The following is a 17,346-nucleotide window of genomic DNA, read 5'->3' as shown; positions in this document are numbered from 1 at the left end:
GACCTTCTTTAATCTCTCCTAAACACCAATGGCTGTACTGAGACTAATTAACCAGAGCATGCGCTGCTCCTGCCGCAGACCATTGGATGCTCGGCATGCCCGTGAGAGCGGACGGGCTCCAGGGCTGGGCAGGTATTTTCCGCTAGGAAACAATGTCAGGCCACAGCAACGGCTTTTATCGGGTTGAGGCCGTAAAGGGCAAGATGCCACATACAAAAGGGGTGCGCTCACTAGGAAGGGGCGCAACTGTCTTTTTCAGGACTTGTCAAGGGGGTGAACTCCCCATTCAACAACCACCCATAGCCCCTGATCTACCCCTATATGCACAGTACATATGTATACACGTTCCCCCCCCCTACGCCCCTAGTATATATCATATAATATCTCAATTCCCCTCCTTTGCGATCATGTCCTATACATATTTCTCACACTCTCTTTTCCCTCTTCTTTAGTTATTCTTAAGCCAGGATGGTGCTCCCACAATCTGTGACAGTCGCTACAGTTGCTCTCAACCTTCTCTTGCTCCCGGGGGTTATTCCAGCACTGGCTGCTCCCCCAACCGCCAACCTCCCCATATCTGGCTTAACTGCTGAAGTTCACAGCGACAACTCAGTCATCTACTATGGCAAGAGTGAGAAAGAACCAATTCTCATTGGAAATGACGCCAGTGCCGCAACTGGCGGTTGGAAGGCCTGGAATCTTGCCAACAATGGCACCCGTGGATATCTGCCGGAGCGGGCCGTTCATGTTCACGGACGAACGAAAGTGGTCGGGGTGCTCTATGACGTTGGAGACAGGGATATTGTCATTTCAATTGCGTCCACGGACTCCGTCATTCGTGTCTTTGATGTGCATCAGGCGACGGAGCTCCCTTCGAACCGAAAGGTGATGTTGGGGGATTGGTCTGCTCTGTGTCCGTGGCGGAGTCCTAAGAGTGGGACTGGGTTCTTTTATTTGTTTGGGAAGAAGCAGGCGGTTCAGTTTATTGTGAGGGAGAAGAATAATGCTATTGACGTTCTTGAGGTCAGTTGTTATGTAGACTTTGAAGACGGGCTCGTCTACTAGAGGTTTGGTTCTCTTCTTCATTGGACGTTTTCTTTCACGAAATGGCATCGTATATATGCGTATGTTCCTTCTAACAGCGTTCCAGGTCCAAACGTTTGGTATTCCCGTGGAACCAAATTCCTGTGCCATTTCACCAGACGACTCAACAGTCTACTTCGCGGCTGATGATGACAAGTCTATTTACAGCTTCAAAGCCGAGGATTCGACATCCGCCCCCAAGGTCGACATGGTAGGAAAAATAGAGGATGACATCACCGGGTTGGCCGTCTACGTTGCCGCTTCTTCTATTCACTTTCTGATCGTCACTGCTAATACCATCGGGGTATACTCACCAAAGCTGGAGCTCCAAGGTTCACTGAAACTCACAGGTTTCGAAGAGCTTGAGGCTAAAGGGTTGTCAATATATCAAAGCAAACATGCAAACTACCCCGCTGGCCTAGTTGGCTTTGCTCTGAAGTCCAGTGCTGGGCAATCATTTGGTGTCAGCTCCTTGGAATCAGCATTTACCGCGTTGTTCCTCGAACCCAACACGAAATATGACCCGCGAGCACATGGATTCCCGCGTAAAGAAAATAAGAAGAACGGTTTCGGCAATACAGATGGCTCACTTTCTTGTTTCGCTGGATTTACAGGCAAAGATTGCTCACAGTTTACGTGCAAGAATAGCTGCTTGGGTCGTGGTCAATGTGTCGGCCCCAATTTGTGCAAGTGCAAAGATTCCTGGAGTGGACCAGACTGTTCATTTCTTCTTGTGAATCCCAAGGGTGAAACAGAAGCTAACGGCGGTGACGGAGATGACCCTGCGATTTGGATATCGAAAAGTTCCCCTAACAAGTCAAGAGTCATAACTACCGTCAAATCCACTGAAGGGGCTGGACTGAGCGTATTTGACCTCAATGGGAAACACCTTCAACATATGAAAGCGGGAAACCCCAATAATGTAGACATCATATACAGATTTAAGGCTGGCAACAGAAAGATCGATCTCGCATACGTAGCTTGCAGGAAGGACAACACATTGTGGTATGTATCGCACATCAGATACAAAATGATATGACATATTCCCAACGTCTTTGAACCATTTTCCAGATATACATGGCCCCTCATTAACCCCCTCTCTCAGCCTCTTCGAAATTACCCCGGATGGCCGCCTAGCCGAAATCCCGGGCGGCAAACAACCAACCGAGCCAGACTACGACGTCTACGGTTCCTGTGCCTACCGTTCCCGCACAACTGATAAACAATATCTCTTCGTCAACTCCAAAAAAGCCAAATACCTGCAATATGAACTTACCATCTCACCCAATGGCACCCTATCCACAACCCTCGTGCGCTCTTTCAGGGGTGGCTCCGGTACCCAAGTCGAAGGCTGCGTTGCAGACGACGACAACGGCCACATCTTCATCGGCGAAGAAGCCGCGGGCGTCTGGCGCTATGATGCTGAGCCTGACGGGTCCAATGTCGGCACGGTAGTCGCGCGAGTAGGAGATGGCACACTCTTCGCGGACGTCGAGGGCCTGGCAATCGTCCCCGGCAAGAACCCATCGCAAGGTTTCCTAATCGTCTCCTGTCAGGGGGTTAGCGCATTATCCGTTTTCCGCCGCGCGGCGCCGCACGAGCACGTCTTGACGTTCACGGTTGGACCATCTGGCGACGGGTTGGTTGACGGCGTGACGAATTCTGATGGGGTTGCGGTTGTTGGAACGCGGTTGTCGGATGAGTTCCCGCATGGATTGCTTGTTGTGCATGATGATGCGAATGAGTTGCCGGCGTCGTTGGGGGGTGGGACGGGGGTGTTGGCGAGTTTCAAGTTGGTTAGTTTGAAGGATGTGTTGGGGAATAAGGCGTTGGAGGATTGTGGGCTTTTGGGGCTATTGGATGAGGTGGATGAGAGGTGGGGGGTGGATAGGGTGCCGCAGAGGGGGTGTAGGAAGGGGTAAGTGGGTTGTAATGTTGTGGCCCGGGGATGGGACCGGTGGTAGCTGCATGTGGTTACTGTGTGTAGGGAGGGTGCTGGTATGGATATTTTTATACGAACGTATTCTTTCTCATTGGGATGATATGAGTTGTGACAGAATGGCAAGCTTGTTGATTGCAAAGTTTGCTAACTACGAGAACGACTATATGGTGGAATATAGGTCACATAACGGAAGGCTCCGACAAGTTGCTGATGGAGGGGGTAGTGTCTTATACTGATGAGGGAGGCTAGGTGATTGATACCTCCAGTGAACAGGATAGATGACGTATTGTAGGGGAATAATATTTTTCTGCTCTTATGGAGCAACCAAGCAATTAAAGGGATTTACTGGCAAGGTGGCATATCAGGTGTTATTAACAAAAAATAAATAAATAAATAAATAAATAAATAAAAAATAAAAAGTGAGGATGTAAGGGGAAAAGAAGAGAGATGGGAGAGAAAGGAAATTCTCCTTGGCCTATCTGGCGCCCACGGAAATCAAGCGTAAAACAGAAACAAATCAACTACATGAAAAAAAAAAAAAAAAAAAAAAAAAAAAAAAAAAATGAAAATGGCCAATGTATGTTTCCTGTCATGGTGTATCCATCCTGCCCCTTTAGACAAAATAAAAGGTAGAGGGCAACTAAAAATCAATGCTTTGAGGCAATGTAAATCAAGACTTGGAGAGTTAGACAGATGGCCCATAAAGAAATGACGGCAACGCTTTCGATCGGTCCCAGCACCAAGTTGCTTTCAAAATTAGAGAAATAAACTGTTATCCCCTCACCTATTGGCATGAGCAAGGAAAATTAGAGAAAAGAGGATATACTTTCTTCAGAAAATATGTGAAACAAAAGTGTTCTAATGCAAGATTCTAGTGCAGGTTGCATCTTCTCAGTTGTCCGGGGTGTAAAATTCTCGATTCGCCCCACGCACCAAACATTAAAAATTACACACCAAGCAGCACTATGTCGATGTGTGGTAGGGAACAGTATGGTAACATTCAGTTACTCCACAGCTCCATGCAGCGGCATTTGATTCCTAATTCCAGGGACACAGCACCCACCCGGTAATTGAGGCAACATAGATGGTAAACAGGGAGCCTAAGAAGCTCTCTTTACCAGCACCATCACTAGTGGAAAGAAAAACCTGCAGAACTTGCATACATATAGAGCCCAAAATTTTAAACATCCAAAGAGTGCCAACTATGACAGCCTCACGTCGAGAGAAGTTGGTGAGATCCGATGAGCCCGAGGCCGAGATGAAGATATGAAGGTTTAGATGGAGCCGTTACGCTAGTCCATATTTGGGCTAGCATTCTAATTCTAAACTATATATGGTCTAGCATACTTTTGTTGACCGCCTTGTCCCCTATTGCTTGGCGAATTTACGTTAAAGTAGTCCGTCTGATCTCGATATCTGAAACAAACCTCGACGGAAACCCCATTACAACATGTTTTAAAAAATCCCAACTAAGAGAAAGATATTATTTCCTTCCACCTGTTCCAAGAAACTTCCCGGGAACCCTCAATTATTTACTCTCACGGGAAGCTGGGCCTTTTCACGGCTAAAAACTCTGTTTTGGTTTGGATTAACATCCACGAAGTAACTCGAGTGTGGAGAGTAATGATGACCTGCGATATCAAATGGCGAAAAAGGGATTCGATTGGGCCAGTGGTCAAGTATACACGGACAGCGTCATCCCATCTTTCATTTATCCATCGGACGCCGCAGGGCCATCTTGGAGCCATGAATCGCCCTACCTGCCTCCAGGGTGGGAAGAAGGCAGCCCGTGCGGTGCCAATACATTAAAACATATGGCCATGCGGAAAACCCTCATGGACCAGCGTCCACTCACCGCAGGGCATTTTGCGGACTGTCCCTGGGAACTAGCCAAGTACTTGTGGGATTGCTTAGGCCGCTGGTAGGTAATTGTTTTAAGGTGTCTTTGTATGATCTTTTTGTCTCTTATATTTCAGGAGTTTCCCTTTTTAACACCAATGCCTAGCAGAAGACGGACCATGCATATGTGGAAAATATTCACAACAGCGTACCCCAACGAGTTTTCAAAAATGGAACCGCATTATTCTCTGAAAACTTCGACTAAGAAAATGCCTCTTCTAGCTTACTATCAGCTAATTAACTCTCCATCGCTGAGTTGGGGTACCGTTTTGAGCATCTCAACGGATTATGCTGATCTCCATGATCTTGTTGAGATATCAAAGATTATCAACTTGGTAGCATTGGATGTCACTGCTCCGTTGTTTGTGAAACCCTCCGCTAATGAGGGCAATGACATGCCAATAGCCATGCTAACTGATCGCCTTATCAGGAGCTGGAGCGAGCTGGCGTTAAAAAATGAAGCCTTCCAAAATCTACGGGTATTGATGCTTCGCTTACAGCCCGACGTAACTGTGCGGGTTTTCTCATACCTAGACCAGTTCCCTTCACTTGAGGTTCTCATTGCAGTGGGTTGCCCACAGCTCGCAGACGAAAGCGCCAGAGGTGTCGGTGAGAGGCATGGCTGGCTCACTCGTAGAGTCAATGTTACCAACAAAACAGTAGATGAATGTTTTAGAAGCTACATTACATCTGCAAATGGAGTGGATGACTCAGAGATGTTTGAGATATGTTCACTCCCGGTACTGGAGTTTTCCCTGGGAGCCCCAGATGTGAAAGAGTACAAGAAGACACACAAGTCAGTGTGGTTTCATCGGCAGATACGAAACTCCTGTGCTGCGTTATCAAGCGGGAAACGAACCACCGCGCCGGGGGATGACAATACAGCGACCAACGTTAAGAGACAGCGCAGCAAACCTGTGCCAAAAACCCAGCGAAACGTTGACATGGCTGGTTTACTTGCAGAATTCCAAAGGTATTTTTCCAAGTTTCCCTCTATGACACTCCTGATACGATTGCCATGTGCCTGTAGGCTTACTCGTGACAGGTGACACGGGAAGTACATTTGCCCCACCATGGATCGGTAGCTCGCAGCCGAATGGCGTTATTGTTTTGTGTGGGGTGGTTGGACTTCGTTTTGCAAAACCTCTCTCCAATCATCGTAGTTCGCCTAGTTTGTCTCTCCTATACGCAATTATGTCGGTCGGTTGCGGAGCAAGTTATTAGTTGAATAAATCAAACACAAGTTTCACACGTGATTTCGTGAAAACGAAGTTCCTATCGGCACTAATGATGCGGAGGCTGGCATTTGTGCATGAAAATATGGGGGTCGGGAATAGAAAAAGGTTCCGGCAATGCAGTTTGAAGGCAACCATTATCTTTTTTGTGTGTGTGTGTGTGTGTGTGTGTGTGTGTGTGTGTGTATGTGCCCGGGGAGGAACTGCCAGTGTTGCTTGTTTTAGAACCAATTGTGGGGTTACTTTCTTCTAGACCTATCATCCCCTGTTTAAATCTGGTAAATTTAACTCTACTTCATTTTAATCGTTGGCATTTGTCTTTCTGTGTACTGTGCTCCGTTACACTTATCCAACTTCTAGAAACAAGTAGAAACAACAAGCAAATTAAAATCCATTGACATTATCGAGGTTGGAAATAAATACGCTAGTCTGCAACGGGCAAGCATTTTGAACCCTATGGCTGCAGGCCAACCTTGGTAATAGAGTTTATGTAAGTCAACCTCAGCGGACGACAGTCAGTCCTTGCCAAGCATATGCATGGTGTCCCTCATCCACATCCCCCGCCCTCTCTTCTCTCTCCAATATTGCTGGATTATGCCAGCTAACTTCTATTCTCTATTTCTCTAGGATTAGATACTGATTGTGTGAACTTTTCTGTTTTTTAAGAAAACCTTCCTTGACTCTTTTTGTCTGATATCTCATATAAAAAGCCTTCTTTCTATCAGAATAACGCCTCTGCAGAAATTAGCCACCAAACATGGCGGACCGTTGCAGCCCCTCACCTTCTGATCCTTCCAGACACTCCCCTGGTCCTGCTTCTCTCTCCAGCACAGAGTCACGCTCTCCTCCGGCTCGCAACCTCTCATTCCGGTTAGGATCAGCTCCCTCGACTCAACCCCGCCAGAGCTTCAGTGATTCTCTACGTGCTGTTCCAGGTTCCCCCCGATCACGTCGACAGCCATCTCTGACGCAATCAGCAGTTCAGAGCCTCATAGACAATCCCCCGTCCGGAAATGCGGCAGATCCAGCGTTCTCGGGCCGTGATTGGACACAGATATCGATTGGAGAGCTAGTTAGCCCCTCGGAACTTCAGTTTGTAGAGATGGATACAGGTATTGAAGAAGCTACTAATGTATGGCTGAATTCCTGTCAAAGAACTGAAAGAAAAAAGAAAAGAAAATTGTGATGATTCGGTGAACGGCACTAATATTGAAAAATTGGGTTTTACCTTCTGTATATTTAGCTTCTGATTGACTCTGGCGCTGCAGTTCTCTTGATTCGAGAAAAGGCTGAGGATCGAACTGCCATAAGTACATTCGATTATGCAGACCTCAATGCATATCTACTTCTTGTGGTGGGGTTGGTGCAGCCAGACGAGGAACATGTCGCGTCGCTGAGGGAACTAGAGAGGAAAGCGAGAGAAGGCAAACAGATCCCGCTCAGGGAGGTGAAAAATCTGGGGCTGAACAAACCCATCACAACTCTCCCTCCCAGTGCCAATTTGATGAAAGCTGTTGAAACGTTTGGTGGTGGCGTCCATCGGATAATCGTGGTGGAAGAGAATAGCAACGAGGTTGTTGGCATATTCAGTCAGTGGCGCCTAGTCAAATTCCTGTGGGAAAATGGACAGAGCTTTCCGGTAATTGATCAGCTTTATCCTCGGTATTTGTCTGATCTGAGGATAGGCTCGCAGCAAGTAATATCAATCAAGTATGTGTTGGTTATTCTCTCTCTTGCTCCACTTTCAGTTGTTTACGTTACCTGTTCCCCTATGTTGCATATCCATTAACAACTTTGCAGCGGAGACAAACCACTCTCCAAGGCTTTGGAATTGATGAACAGTGAAGGGATCTCATCTATTGCAGTCGTTGACAATCAACAGAACGTCGTGGGCAACATCTCTGTTGTTGATGTGAAGGTAATGTTCGATAAGCTTCTTCTCGTGTTTGGACTTCGGACTCGGGCTAACCCGTATCTAGCTATTAACAAAATCAACATCCCTCCCTCTCCTACGTGACACATGCATACATTTCATATCCGTCATTCTGTCTACCCGCGGTTTGCACGAGGGTAAAGACTCATTTCCAGTCTTCCATGTTCACCCACAATCCACCCTAGCACACACAGTTGCGAAACTTGTCGCGACTAAATCCCACCGGTATGTCCCTTATTTACCCTTAAAATCTCCGTATTCTGAAAAGCAAATCGCTAATAAAGTAATAGAATGTGGGTAACCGATCCCCAGTCCCCGTCATCCTCGTCATCAACCCCCCCGACGCCATCTCACACATCCATTCACATTCCTTCCTTGAGCAACCAATCCAACACCACCGCGCAGCTCCAGACACCCACCTTATCCACATCTACCCCCCAATCACCAAGCAGTGATAATAACAATAACAACAACAACAACAACAACAACAACAACAACAACAACAACAACAACAACAACAACAACAACAACAACAACAATAATAATAATAATAATAATAATAATAATAATAATAATGCGAATGCCATCTCCTCCCCTCCACCGACCTCTCACTCTGCTCAGCCTCACCTACCCACTCATCTCGCTGCCTGTGGCTCCCAACACAGCCCATACCTGCCATCGATATCAACGGCGATCCCAGCCTCCTCACTCCCCGGCGCCAGGATGTCAGGCCATCTTGTCGGCGTTGTGAGCCTGACTGATATTCTCAACCTGTATGCCCGTGCAAGCGGACTAAGCCCCGCGGACCCCAACGTATGCCGCAGCCAAAGGAGGAGAAGCAGTAGCTCTAGTCTAGGTATGCGAAAAGCGGAGCTATTAGGAGGGTTATTCTAAGAAGGGCCGTGTGGGGACGTGCGGGCTCCTAGAAATTCAAATGAAGTGATCGTACTTAGTCTTGGCTCCCCCGGATCATGGGATTCTTCTGTTCACTTGTTTTCCAACGTCTTTTTGACTTCACTCCTTTCTTTTTCCTTTTCCTTTGATGCTAACAAGAGTTACGAAAACCGAAAAAGACCAACCCTGCCATTTTTGCATATTTTTGGGGGAGGGGGAAAGGAGTGCGATTGTGACAAGTCGCATTTGTGAATCCCTGAATCGCTATTTTCCGTGTAAAATTTTCCCTCCTCTTGTCATTTTGCTTCAAACCAATCTTGATTTTCTTTTCACCGAAGATATCCATATATTTCTTATTCAATTCTACTATATTCTGGTCCGCCTTCCCCCCCTCTATCTATCAACTTTTAGCGAATGAATAGGATATGATACATTTCATCCCTGCTTACCCAGTTTTCTATATATGTATCTTTGCCCCTTTTACCTAGAAAAGTTTAAGAGGAACCATATCTCTACTCGATCACACTAACCCTCATATCGTGTTTACCCCTTTGCAATCGGTCTTAAGTTACCCCCCCCCCGGGGGGCCGCTGTTCTGAAGCACTGCCACGAAGGCCTAACCCCATCATCATCATCACTTAATATCCAGCCAATTGAAGTGGTTGGCAGATTTCCAGACACTCGCTAACCATAAGCAGAGGAATTAAAGCGGGAAGTTTTCAAAAATAAAAAGCTGGGTTTGGCTCAGGTGTGACTACGGCTGTTTTGTATTAGGTGCGCTTATGGGTAAACGGCGCTTGGGCCAAGTCGCGCGGCTTCCTAGGGGGGATGTGGTTGGCAGCTAGTTAATGATCTAACCTAGCTAGGAAAGGTCGGTGTAAGCCCTTTCACTACTGTCAGCCAATCAGATTGAGCACTTGTCTGCAACCAATCCCCGCCTCTAACCCCCGTCGATGAAGGCCTTTGTAAAATGCAAAAGTAAGGGGAGATCGCCCTCACACGAGGCCTCCCGCCCGGCCTGCAACCCTCTTGTTCTCAATCCCCCGGTCCCCTTCTCCCTGCTCCCCTGCTCCCCTTCTCCGTACGCTCCTGCCTTGGCCCCTGCATGCACCCATGAGCACTGTTTGTTTTTCTACCTTCCCCTGTCACCTTACGGAGCCGCCTTGAAAGATGAATCCCCTGTTTCCCCAGGCAGATGCCTCCGTGGAAGTGGATCAAGAGCAAGAGAGCTGCTGGATCTGGAGGCTCAGCTCTATGGAAATGCCAGGCAGATTATACTGGAGGGTTGGCAAAAGCAGACCCAAGTGTACGCAACAGGCGTACAGGTCAAAGCAGAAGGAGTTCAGTTAGTTGCAGAGCTGAATTCTGTACAATGTCATAGGTGTCAGGCTGACTCTTTTCTTTCACTCGTACAGGGCAGACATGGTGCCGGCAGAGAAACTTCCCAGATGAGTTTGTCACTGATCAGAAAATGGCTCTCTTTCTGAAGCAGACTCTGAATCAGAAGATTCATTCCTCCTGATACAAGACTGCTGAGTGTACGACAGCAGACGGAGCATCAGTCGTTCAGACTCTGGGGGCCGCCCCTGTGGAGCAGTATAAATTTGCGCTAATGAATCTCTACAAATTTCAGATCTCCAGTTATATGCACTTACTACCTCATCCATGCACCTCTAAAATAGTTGATACCCTACTTTGTACATGGGATGGGCCAGAAAGGAAACCAAGCAGCAGAAGGTAAAATAAGCGAACTGAGATGTCAACACCATGCTGAATGTATTTCACAGCAGTCAAGAGTCTCATATAGCTGCTGGAGAATTGCTGGAAGCAGAGCTGCATGAACAACTCAGCCCAGAGTACAGAGGCCTACCTCCGTATGAACCTCAATCTCCTGATCAGTTTGAACATGCAACTTCATTCAGATAATCAGAGATTCATTCAGCTGATGAATCTGTTCACTGTTCCCTTCAAGAATGAGGGTTCCCCTGCCTGCAATGCCTTGATTCTCATTATGAATCAATGACTTTGATCATATTGAATATGGCAGTGTCATACAGCATCAGGATCCCCTGCAGTGCATCATGTCCACCCTGATCTTTTATCTGGTTACCCGCGGAAACTTCATACAGAAGTCAGTGTCAAATTTTCAGCACTGTCAGATCCAATACAATCTCCATCTTCTCAAGAGAGCTAATGTTAAGTGTGAGATGAGGTATAAGACCTGTCTGAAGTGAATGTAAAGGTGTTAGATGCTGTGTAGCTCAGCTCACTAAAGAAAACTCACTTCAAATGAAAGTTCAAGACAATGACAGCTGAGCTGAGGGGGTTGAGTGAGGTTTAGATTCACCAGGTGAGATGATGAAACAATGATGCTCTCTTCAACTGTTACCTGCCTCACATCCCTCTGACGTTTGTATGAGAGAGGACTGGGTTCTCATCTTCCATGCACGGAGCCTATCATCTTCTATGAGTGCAGGAGCCGCTGAGGACTCTGGTGCAAAAGCTGTGGTCATGAGTGAATGAGTGACTGAGCTGATTTGAGTCATATGAAATCATGAACAAGTCATCATTGCTGTTGCCAGTGTCTGTATTTGTGGATGAGATGGCTGTGCAGGGGTTCCTCATCTTCTGGACAAGCTTTGAACGTTTTTTTTTTTTTTTTGTTATTCTGCAGGATTCCATCTTGTTCTGAGACCAATTTTCTGACCACCCCTTCTGGAATGATCCGCTGTTTGGGGAGGAGGAGTACCAGGTCTTTGCAGACATCATACGCACGGCCTGGGCGGACGATCGGGAGGAGCCCATGGAGGTTCAGGTGTGTTGGTGTGCTGCCTGCTCTTATGACTCTGCTGCAGACACAGCACCAGCAGATTGTCACTGATGCAAGAGCAATTGAAGCCAGGGCTGTTTCCCGTACAAATCTGATGATGGAGCAGAATGATGCAGTTGCGCAGAATTTTGGTCCAGCACTTTCAATATAGTCACTGCTGCAATCAATGCTGGTGCTGCCGCTGCTGAAGCCGCCAGAGATGGTGCTCATGTTCATCGTACATATGCCGCCTCTGCTCTTTTGTCTGTTCTTGCCGCTGCCGCTGCTTCTGTTTCTGGTTTCGCACCTGTGAACGCACCCACAACTGCGCCCGCGCCTGCGCCTATGCCTGCGCCTGTGCCTGCATCCACGTCCGCCTTTGCCCCTGCTTCTGCCCCTGCTCCCGCCACCACCCCTGCACTCACGCCCGCGCCTGTACCTTCTGCGTTCGCCCCCCTCCTGGCCGCTGATCGTACGACTGCTAGTTCCTCTGCTTCTGCTGGTTTTGTTTCTGCTGTTGATGATGTGGCGCCTGCTTATGAAATTAATCGCGAGGCCACCACTGTGGAGGAGGTGTGGAGGGAATGGTCTGTGGGTTTGAATCATGGACCTGTTATATGAGAGCTGGATGAGAGGTATGGCGCTGTCTGGCGTCCCTCTGCCAAGAAGCAGATGCGTACGGCTGCCGGCTCACAATCATTGATGCTTTCATATGAAGGAATCAGGTGAACAGTGGAACTTTCTGGATGGCGCCCCAGGAGCTTGATGAAGTTTGAACGCAGCAAAGGCTCACTCTTCCTGCTCTTGTCATGGCCTTGAAGAAAAACCCGGACCTGGCCCTCTCTTGAGAGGATGGAGGGAGATTGCTGTGCTTTCTCTGTCTTTCCTGCATGGCGTACCAAGCTATATGAATTGTGTTTCTATAGGATGTTGTATATGGAGTGTTATATAGAGTATAGAGGTGAATGCCTTCTTTGGAACTAGTTCGTACGCGTGGTGGCATGCAGCACAGAGTGAAAATATACCCTGCCTCTCTTCCTCTTCTCCCCTTCGTCCCACAAACCAGTGTTTCTCCATGAGTAACCGCCTTCGTACAGTGCTGAGACATCGTGGATAGGTTGTATGCATTGTGTACGGATGACAGAGAGCAGTCTTCTTGGTGGAGACGCTTTCTAACGCGTTCGTACACGAAGGAGGTGATGGTGGGGAGGGTGGAAGAAGAGCTGCTCACTGACTGCATACGCCGGCCTATAGGACATCGTGTGTCCAGTAAGCTCATCTGTTTCCCCATCTTCTGCCTGCCTTGTAAAATTTTCAACAACGGAGGCGTACGAAGACTGACTGGGTGGCTAGTGGCTGTTGCAGAAGCCTTAGAAGCAAAGCTCTGCATCCTGCTCTCGCTCTCTCTCACCCACACAAAAAAATTGTACGTACAAACACACGCAGACTAAGTACCCAACCCCTCCACTCACAGAGCAACTGGCTAACGCGTTGTACGGAAGCAGTTTACCAAGTCAAGAATGTAAGTTCGCTGCCTCCTTGCTGAACTGTGAGCTGACCTCCGTACGGCAGGGCTTTGAGCGGAAACAATGATGCTCTGCCGCAATATCAGACTCTCTATGTTGCGAGCCAGCAGCTCGCTCCTCTTGTCTTCAGCTCTCAGAGTCAGGCCATCCTTGCCCTTCAGGGCGGGATGTACTGGTCGTACGCGGGAGTATGACAGAAGCCCAGGTGCGGAGCCAGCGGGCCATCGTACATCAACAGCATCCTCATCCAGTCCCGAGGAATGGTGGTGAAGCCTCAGGTCTGTGTCGCTTGGTCGACGCAAGTCTGATGGTCCTCGCCCCTTTCCTGAGTGCATTCGGCTACCAGGGCACTTTGGGGGTGCATGTGGGAATTGCAAGTGGCGCGATCACAGAGCTAGATGCTCCGTATGAGATGGCAATGATGCTCAGGAGGATGACTCCGGCCTGGACAAATTGAGACACACCATAGCGGTCCTCCTCCACCCCTCCTCCGTCCTGCAAGCGTCCCCCGCCGCTGCCGTCCTGCCCCCGGTCGTCCGGCGCTGAGGAGGCGTATGATCCCTCATACAGGGACCGAGAACAATCCCATTGTCATTGTTTAGGTTCGTATGATCTCTCTTCTTCTCTGCTCCCTCTGCTTCATTCTCTTTCTCCCCCCCTCTTGGGCTGCGGGGTTCAGGTATGTATGATCTCCATTTCCTCCAGTCGAACGGAGTCTGTGTACAACACCCAGGGCAGGAACTTGCACCTCTACGTGGCGCTCTGTAACCAGTAGCCGTCTTCATACGGTGAAGCCAAGCAAGTTCTCCCCTGCTCTCTCCTCCCTCCCACATGGGGTTGTGGAGGAAGGCCTCCATGGTCCGTACGGAGTAACTTCTTAACCTCCACAGCCAGTTCCACTATGGCAAAGCCGTTTTAGGAGTCAGGTGAACGTGGGCTCCGATTAGAGAGATAGAGATGCCAACTGCGAAGGAGATCTAGCTCTCTTCATATGCTCTGCTTCTTGGGCAATGTGCGGATTTTCTTTTGCGAGAGAATGAGACGAGATGCAAACATTCCGTATGCTCGCTCGGCTTCTTGTTGTGAACATCCAACGCTCTTGCAGTTGTGTAGGTAAGTTTAAGTCTTCTTGATATCCGTACGGAGCTTCCACCCCTTCCCAACAATGACGTCCTTAAACATAGTTATATCTAGCTAGTTAACTAAGCTAAGTTACAAGTTTACAAATAGGTTTACGTACGGTTGGATGCTCTTACTTCTCTTATTGGTGGCAGGAGGAGTGAACAGCCTCTTGGCCGGGAGATCAAATACTTTAATTATCAGGTCGGGAGGCTCGCAGCGTATGGAGGTCAGATAATTAGTTGAGTTATAGGGGTTGACGAACGGTGTGCGGAATGTGACTAGCTCCCCGCACACGGCCTATACATACTGCGTATTTTAGCTACGAACCTGTCAAACGGCGGCCGGCAAGCTCGCTGCCCAAGCGACCACCATCATCCAAAAATTATCTATCACAAATGCCACAAAACTAGCTTTCATTTATTTTGCTTCAATTCTTCGGAATTCGGAAATCTCTGCCCCAGCGCATGCTGTTTCATTGATCTTTGTAAGCCACAGATTATAAGAAAAAATAGGGGGGAAGCGAACGGTCCGCAGTCTATAAATACTGGGTGACATTGGTAAGAGATTAGGATGGAGCAAGGAATTCGAAAAGAACGGTGATTTTTCACTCAATTGGATTCAATGCTTATTCTCGCTTCATAGAACCCTCTGTACATTCATTATATAGTTAGTTAGTTCAGGAATATCACTCACTCACTCACTCACTCACTCACTCTTGGCATTTCAGGGGCTGGACCTACAGCACATTGCCAACAAAAAAAAAAGACACCGACGACTCAGCGGAGACTCAGCGGAGGTCGCTTCAGAAACATTCTCTACATTAAATATGCTGAGAACACGCCGTCTCCTGAAGAGAAAATAACGTACTCTCTTGCCAAGGAGCGGAGGGTCAATTCACGAGCTGGGCTAACTACAGTGACCAACAAACTCGCTTCTTCTCTCACCTCAACGACAAACGTGTGTGGATGAGAGATGTTATTATCCACCATCTGGGTTTAAGATCCACCGAAGTATGTCATGTAGCAGACATGAAGGACGGGTTCTGCGGCAGCTTCAACGTGTCCCAGTTACTATAGATAACTGGAAGGGCAAGCAGCAATCAGGACAATGTGTCCTCCCTCGATTTTCTCTTCCATATCGTGTTGGGGAGGGCTTTCGGCATGGGAATGGCGATGAAAAGATACAGTGTGAGGCTGGTGCCTATGCATGGCTTTGAAGAAAACTGTCCAGACGTACCAATTCCACGATTGTATGGCTTTCCATGTCAACAGGTGAAACGGTTCGAATCCAACTGTTCTTGACAGTAGCATATCGACTAAATTGGAAAATCTAGTTCACTCGGATTTGAAAACCTACCCTTTCTAGATCGATGCCTTCAATATTGTTGATCTTTCCTGTTGATCTTTCTTCTTATATCTCACTTATACTAGCATCACCCACACCTCTATATAAATTAGATCAAATTACTGCATATTCTCTTAAGACAGTATTAGATATAGATATATACCGATATTACGTTCGATAAATATTTACGCCGCTGACTGTTATCATTTTTCGGCCTCTTAGCGCCTTCGTGCTAATGCCGTCACTCGGACAGAACCCAAACTTCTCAAGACGGTGTGATAGGTGCCGTGTATCTGTTGGTAGAGTGCATTGATCAAACTCAAGGAACAATGTTCTCCATCACTTGGCTGGGAAAATAGCATGACGTCAAATTACTGACCAACTTTTTTTCGAGATCTTTCCCGGCATCTTGCTGAGTATCAGCCGAATACCCTTACCACAGATTGGCTTCTCTATCATCGACTGCAATGGATTCTTGCGTTTATCGCCCACTTGCATTTGAGAAAACGATTAAAACTCCGATATATATGCCCCGTGACCACAACTATTACACTGTTTAGTCTTATGTGGTGGATATGCTTGTAATTCATGACATCCGCCTCCGAAATCGGCCTGATTCTATGAATAACCTACAGGATTGCAGCTATCAGATGTCGGCGCTGGAGACAATGAGAGCAAAATTCCCATTACTCTTCAAGCAGAAATTCTGCCGCGGACCTTTCATATTTACGCTGACAGATTTGCATCGAAGCAATATCTTTGTCGATCATAATTGGCATATCTCATGTCTGATTGATCTCAAATTGGCATGTTCTCGGCCATTTGAAATGGTTGAACCTCCTTACTGGCTGACAAATAAGAGCGTGGATGAGATTTATGCAGATGAAAATGATATGCTTCAAACGGAATTCATGACCATCCTGAAAGCTGAGCAGACAAACTGATCCATCTCTGCTGTATCAGCAGATGTCTGAGGAACAATGCCACAACTGTCGGAGGTCATGGAACATTCTGGTATACCCTGGCGCTCTCTAGTCCTACGGGCCTCTTCAGGTTATTCTATGAGAATATCCTCCCCTTGCTATCTAAGCATTGTTCTGAGGACATTGATGATATTATGCCCTTTTAATAAGGAGTAGATGTGGGAAAGTTTTGTTACGGTCAAATTGTCTGATAAGAAGTATAATCATGAACTCCAGCTCGCTTTTGAAGAGAGCAGTTCTAGCTGCGAATTTTCTACTGGTGATGTTTGATATATAGAGTAACTTGGGCCAATAGAGTGTTCAAATTTAGTTTCAAAATATAATTCTGACATGAATCATATAATAAAAATATGATTTTATCTTTTCTAATTCATAAACAGACACTCTTACATTAAGGTTAAGTTTTCTTCAGTGCTTTCATACCGTTGTTTCTTACAGACTGATTTTGTCTTGCATTTTATCTTTTTCTCAGTCACTTCTCAGATGTCTTTCAACTGCTTTACTCAGTGCTCTGAAGCTTATCTGAGTGTGATTTTCATTTCTCATCTGCTGTTTTTGTCATGGCTCAATTAAAAT

General features: G+C 47.2%; 7 protein-coding genes across 7 annotated transcripts; all 7 read left to right on the top strand.

The window, feature by feature from the left end:
- Nucleotides 1–468: 468 nt before the first annotated feature.
- PAAG_07861 (3-phytase) lies at nt 469–3,005 on the top strand (the record flags this gene model as incomplete). Its single annotated transcript, XM_002790126.2, has 3 exons — nt 469–1,023; nt 1,151–2,088; nt 2,189–3,005. 3 exons carry the CDS (start codon nt 469–471, stop codon nt 3,003–3,005), a joined length of 2,310 nt encoding a protein of 769 aa, XP_002790172.1.
- A 1,663-nt stretch (nt 3,006–4,668) lies between these two features.
- PAAG_07860 (CBS domain-containing protein) lies at nt 4,669–5,973 on the top strand (the record flags this gene model as incomplete). The annotated part of the gene is made up of 2 exons (XM_002790125.1): nt 4,669–4,946; nt 5,031–5,973. The coding sequence occupies 2 exons, from the start codon at nt 4,669–4,671 to the stop codon at nt 5,971–5,973; spliced, it is 1,221 nt and encodes a 406-aa protein (XP_002790171.1).
- A 943-nt stretch (nt 5,974–6,916) lies between these two features.
- On the top strand, nt 6,917–8,986 carry PAAG_07859 (CBS domain-containing protein; the record flags this gene model as incomplete). The annotated part of the gene is made up of 5 exons (XM_015846353.1): nt 6,917–7,291; nt 7,403–7,869; nt 7,960–8,077; nt 8,139–8,317; nt 8,383–8,986. The coding sequence occupies 5 exons, from the start codon at nt 6,917–6,919 to the stop codon at nt 8,984–8,986; spliced, it is 1,743 nt and encodes a 580-aa protein (XP_015700788.1).
- Nucleotides 8,987–9,939: 953 nt separating this feature from the next.
- PAAG_12456 (hypothetical protein) lies at nt 9,940–10,438 on the top strand (the record flags this gene model as incomplete). Its single annotated transcript, XM_015847939.1, has 2 exons — nt 9,940–10,331; nt 10,402–10,438. 2 exons carry the CDS (start codon nt 9,940–9,942, stop codon nt 10,436–10,438), a joined length of 429 nt encoding a protein of 142 aa, XP_015702441.1.
- A 1,388-nt stretch (nt 10,439–11,826) lies between these two features.
- PAAG_12455 (hypothetical protein) lies at nt 11,827–12,416 on the top strand (the record flags this gene model as incomplete). Its single annotated transcript, XM_015847938.1, has 2 exons — nt 11,827–11,899; nt 11,968–12,416. The coding sequence occupies 2 exons, from the start codon at nt 11,827–11,829 to the stop codon at nt 12,414–12,416; spliced, it is 522 nt and encodes a 173-aa protein (XP_015702440.1).
- Nucleotides 12,417–13,511: 1,095 nt separating this feature from the next.
- On the top strand, nt 13,512–13,778 carry PAAG_12454 (hypothetical protein; the record flags this gene model as incomplete). The annotated part of the gene is made up of 1 exon (XM_015847937.1): nt 13,512–13,778. The coding sequence occupies one exon, from the start codon at nt 13,512–13,514 to the stop codon at nt 13,776–13,778; it is 267 nt and encodes an 88-aa protein (XP_015702439.1).
- Nucleotides 13,779–16,362: 2,584 nt separating this feature from the next.
- On the top strand, nt 16,363–16,731 carry PAAG_12453 (hypothetical protein; the record flags this gene model as incomplete). Its single annotated transcript, XM_002790122.2, has 1 exon — nt 16,363–16,731. One exon carries the CDS (start codon nt 16,363–16,365, stop codon nt 16,729–16,731), a length of 369 nt encoding a protein of 122 aa, XP_002790168.2.
- Between the last annotated feature and the right edge of the window lie 615 nt (nt 16,732–17,346).

Source organism: Paracoccidioides lutzii (genome assembly GCF_000150705.2).
Source record: "Paracoccidioides lutzii Pb01 unplaced genomic scaffold supercont2.27, whole genome shotgun sequence".
In the NCBI taxonomy this organism is placed as follows: Eukaryota; Fungi; Ascomycota; class Eurotiomycetes; order Onygenales; family Ajellomycetaceae; genus Paracoccidioides; species Paracoccidioides lutzii.
Note: the sequence above shows the minus strand (reverse complement) of the source record. Positions and strands in the feature narration are given on the sequence as shown.